General features: G+C 35.8%; 1 protein-coding gene across 1 annotated transcript in view; it reads right to left on the bottom strand.

Moving 5' to 3' along the window:
• ulk3 (unc-51 like kinase 3) overlaps window positions 1–4,718 on the bottom strand; it is a 16,461-nt gene extending 11,743 nt beyond the window's left edge. The window contains exons 1-6 of the mRNA XM_015382976.1: window positions 4,709–4,718; window positions 4,422–4,565; window positions 2,022–2,104; window positions 809–964; window positions 623–728; window positions 485–525 (exon numbers count right to left, since the gene is read on the bottom strand). Of these exons, the coding sequence (XP_015238462.1) occupies window positions 485–525; window positions 623–728; window positions 809–964; window positions 2,022–2,104; window positions 4,422–4,565; window positions 4,709–4,718 (540 nt within the window). The remainder of the gene's footprint in view (window positions 1–484; window positions 526–622; window positions 729–808; window positions 965–2,021; window positions 2,105–4,421; window positions 4,566–4,708) is intronic.
• Window positions 4,719–5,079: the final 361 nt, after the last annotated feature.

Below are 5,079 nucleotides of genomic sequence, written 5' to 3'. Positions count from 1 at the left end.
AATTCTGACTTTTTTCTCAGAATTCTGACTTTTTTCTCAGAATTCTGACTTTTTTCTCAGAATTCTGACTTTAATCTTGGAATTCTGACTTTAATCTCAGAATTCTGACTGAATTCTGACAATAAAAAAGTTTTTTTTTTTTTTCTCCGAATTCTGACTTTTTTCCCCATGTTAAACTGAAATAAAATGTAAAAATCAGTTAACTTTTTTTTTCCAGTGGCCCTAATCCTCTTCCGTTGAAATCTCTCCTTGCGAGTAACTAAATTAATTGTCTCGGTGCCTTCTTTCTTTCCCTGTATGTATGTATGATGTTTTAGGTGCTTAGACCTGACAGAACTACTAGACACATCTGCAATCAACAACAATTATTGAAGATTTCCAGAGGACTTCACCATCGAAACTCGCGACAGGTATATACATAGTTAAACTGACAATGCCGACCTGCATGGCAGTTGGAATGGATCAGGTAATAGTTTGGGTTTACCTTCTGCCTGATGGCGTCTTTACGCTGTCGCTCCGTCTCATCTGAGGAGGAACATGGAAACATCTCAGTGGTCATCTCTAATGTCACTGTGTGAAGAAGTTAGCGTGCTGTTAGACGTAAGGCGCATGTTGCTCTTACAGTGAATTGCAGGGACAAAGTACTCCAGGGCGTGGCAGTAGAGAGTCAGCGCTGCGGCCCGCTCCCCCTCCTGGTCCTTCTGCACGGCCTGCGTCACCAGCTCCCTCTTTAAGGAACAAAAAGGCGTCCGTTTTTTTTATCTGCAGAATGCTCTGCCTGTGTTTAACCTCCTCTAAAGCCTCTTACTGCTTTTATTATGCACTCAGCACTTGGCATGTGCTCCATGTCCAGAAAAGGGTGAGTGAAGAACTCCTCAAAGGTGATCCGGGCATCTGGATTTCGCTCGAGCAGCCTCAACAGAAGGTCTCTGCAGTCTTTGGAGACCCGGGCGCCTGGAGGGAGCTAATGCACAAAACACGACCTTATTACTCATGATATAATTCACAAAGCAGAGAAAGGACACAACCTTCCATCCCTCATCTCTACACCCTGACAAAACATGTCTTTCAGATAGCTCCAAAATTTATTCATAATACACAAAACTAAATACTTCTAACACCACACATCTTAAGTTAGAAACTACCTGATCAACATTCAGACACGTTAACTTATAGTACATTTAACCTTTTCCTGACAATAAATAAATATAAACACGGTAAAAGGTCTAATGTGGGTTCAGGTTCAGCTCCGTCTTAAAACTGAGAGTAAATGCTTCAGAGAAAACCAGCAATAATCTATTTTTGCCTATTGTGTGTAAAATATTACCTACTCTATCCTGAGTTAAAGAAAAGTTAATATGTTAAATACATAAAGTTAAAAAGCTGATTTAAAAAGCTAAAACCCTAATAAATGTTTTTTAAAGCTGATTAAAAAAGCTAAAGATGAGATTGAAAAAAATAAAAATCTGATATCAAATGTTAAAAAGTAGATTAAAAACGTTTTTTTTTAACCATATCAGGCCAAGGGACTGTTTACAATAATTTCTTTGATCTTTGCATTGAAAATACATTTTAACTTTAGCAAAGAAATAAGGTATTTTCTGTCCTCCAATAACACTCTTAGCTTTCAGTTTTAAAGTAATAAACTTAGGGCCTTATAAAGAGTTAAACATTATATATCTCTTCACTAACTATTCCTTCTGTTTTGGTAGATTTTCTCCCAGTTATTCTTCTTTAATATAATGGAAAAGAGGCAGCTTTCTCCTTACAACTAGAAAAGTACGCCACCCAGTGGCATAAAAGCAGACAGAAGAAACAAGAGGGTAGATTTCTGTATAAATGTGAAAAGGATAAATCTATTTCTGGAGGATATTCAGTGTCATTTCTCTCATTCCTGCAAGCTGTTTTGTAAACACTCTGTGTGTACAAAATGACAAGAAAGTTTGTCTAAGTCTGTGATGATGTAGAATTAGGGAATTATTTTTCCAAACAGTTCAAATCCAGCTGTAACTGGTTTTTACCTCTACTGGTTGATTGCTTCGGATTTTTTCTTCCAGTTCAGCGTATGACTTTGAAGCAAATGGGGCTCGTCCAAACAGCGCCTCTGTGCACATAGAAACAATGAAACCGTGTTCAGTAACGGGACGGTTTAAAAGGCCGTACAAGAGCAGAACGTTGGAAGAAAAACTAAGAAGAGGGGAAGTCTGGGAAAAAAAATACAAAAAAGCTTAAGAAAAGCTAAGCTAATGATTCATCCACTCCTCAATGAACTCAATGCTTTCAATAAACTCAAGAAAAAACATAATAGAGGTTATAAATCATAACAAAAATACTATTATGAAAAGATGTTCTTATTAAACAAAACATCTATATCCTTCAAATGTATGATACCTCATGAATGTGACACATAAAGGATTGACTGATGGATCCCCTGAAAATGTATGAAATTCATTTTTCTGAAGCATCTGTGTTTCCCTGTAAATATGATTCTATATAAGGAATTCTGATTAATTACGTCTATCTTTGACTGAATCTCTAGTAGCAGTCTTTCACCACACCCTCGTATTTTGAGGCACTAAAAGTTTCATTTTGAGGGACTAGTTTAGACGAATTAGTCCATCCTGCTCAAGAAAATGTATTAAATCATTTCAATAAGAAACAAAACTACCAGAAAAAGAAAAAATGTAAGAGGAGCATCTAATTTTCATGAAAAAAGAAAAACAAAGTGTCTGAAAGGTCAGCCTAAGTTGCTCCTCCTAACTTTTGCTATCTTTCCTCTTATGGACAACTACTTTATAATCCATTATTTCTAAACTTGTCCTTAAAGTCTAAACTGGTTCCTCTTTCCTTTTTTAATGGGATCCTTCCTCCATTCTGACCAGTTTCCACATATTAAACTGATTTATTCTCTCATCTCTGACTGGATTCAACCCAGGACAGTAGAAGGTATTAAATGGTCACTTATTTAAATGTTGCATTGAAGCAATGAAACTAAACAAATTATGTAGGAACTATGGGAAAAATTGCCATGGTGAATTAGATCTAGATCTCAGTAGGGTTTTCCTCTGGTTGATTAAAGGACATTTTACTTGTTTCAGTCACAGTCTCTCTTATTCAGCTTCTCTAAAGGTGTCAAGAGCTCCAACCAACTAAAATAGTCTAGTTGTGTTGCTGCAACATTGAGACTCTATTATTGAACTAATAATCCCATAAAGGACCCGTCACCATCCTGCCCATTACATGATTAATGGTACAATTCTCCTCTGACCTACTGAGCCTGATCTTTCCAGCCCTCACTGCTGCTCATGTGATTAATCTTTTCATTTACGAAAAAGGCAGCACAGTCAAGCTGTTATTACCGACCATTAAAACTGACCTCCCACTAGCTAGCTCAAGATGCTATTAATAAAGCAGACAGAGGAAAATTCAGGTTTGATAGGAGCAGAAAAAGGTTTGGTTTGGTTTATTTCAAACATGTAAAGAACCGAAATAAACAAAAACATTGCTGCTGTTTTGGATATATTTTGGAATGGAGAGGGGGAAAGTACAATTTATTTAATCTCAGAATCCCCAGAACCTTACAGACCATAGAATCAAAAGTAGGATTTCACATCAGCTTGTTTTTTTTTTAATGTAAATAACAAACAACATAAGGCTCCATTGATATATCAGCATTATTAGAACACATATAGAGAATACAGCAGCGTAGCTGTAACATGTAGCCTAGGCTGAAGTTTAACTGAAGAAACTAAATTTGTTCCAAAAGTTTGTTTATTTAGAAATGTTTACTTGCTAAAATCCTCTTTTAAGATGAATGGATTCATGCAAAGAACACGTTGTACAAATAGAAATAATAAAAAAAAAACAATCCAGAAAAGAAATTTTGAAAAAGGTCCTTCCAAATTTTTTTTGTTTTGTTCTTTTCATAGGTTATTTTCATATTTTTATTTCTCTGTTTTTTGTTTTTCAGATTACTGTTGTACCGATTGTAGTCTTTTAAACTTTCCTCTTAAGTGAGAAGCAAAGAAGCATTTCAGAAGTACTACTTTTTTTAAATAAAAAAATTTTAAATGCAAAAAAAAAATGTTCTTTGCAAAAATAATGGAACATAATTCACTCCATATACAAAAGCTTTAAAGGCTAATCCACCCCTTAAACGAAGCCCTTCCTCCTTTGTAGAGAGTACATTTCAAATATCATTAAATAATAATTAAGCATTTGCTTTAAAAATCCTGCTTATACAAGAAGTAAAAAACTTACAGGTGGAAATAAAATGTAAAAAAAAAAAAAATAGTAAAACTTTATCTGTACAGCAAAATAGAAAATCTAATTCAAAACAAAATGTATGTTGGTGTATGAGAACCTGAAGAGGTCAATAATGGAGGATTCTGGGTTTAAAGGACATTTCTAAAATCACTCACCATAAAGAATCACTCCTACCGACCAAAGATCCACTCTGGAGTCGTACTGGCGTCGGCACACCATCTCCGGAGCCATGTAGAGCGGGGAACCTCTCAGGACACTCTTCTCATCCCACGGCGACATGTACTGGGCAAACCCGAAATCTGGGTGGTAAATAGGATGTATATTCTCCGTAAACAACCAAAGATTAAAAAAGGGCCGTGTGAAAGCAGCCCAGAGTTCTGCTGTATGAAGCTACATGTTTGTACAGCACTTCAATGTTCAACTTCCTGTTCTGACACGTTACAACAAACCATGTAGCAATATGCTTCAAACAGTAGTGCAAAGCCTCCCCAGAGCATCATGCTGCCACCACCATGTTCCATGGGGTTGATGGTGAGTTGGAGTTAGTTTTACACCACATTTAAGCTAAAATCTAAAAGGTTCGCTTAGATTCAGGCTTCTGCAGAGATTCTTCTTCTGCATATTTGCAAAAAATAAAAGTTTAAACCCTGAAATTGCAAAATGTTAATCTATTTCATAGTTATTGACTAAAATTAAATAAATAAAACGTTGGTGTGTGAAACACATCTAACAAATTAAATGTTAAGATTTAAGAGTGTTTGTTTTTCTGTTAAAATGAGCTCACCTGCTAGCCTCGTGAGACCATCCTGATCT

Source organism: Cyprinodon variegatus, unplaced genomic scaffold, assembly GCF_000732505.1.
Source record: "Cyprinodon variegatus isolate N-32 unplaced genomic scaffold, C_variegatus-1.0 Scaffold271, whole genome shotgun sequence".
Lineage (NCBI taxonomy): Eukaryota > Metazoa > Chordata > Actinopteri > Cyprinodontiformes > Cyprinodontidae > Cyprinodon > Cyprinodon variegatus.
This window is presented reverse-complemented; position numbering and strand designations above follow the sequence as displayed.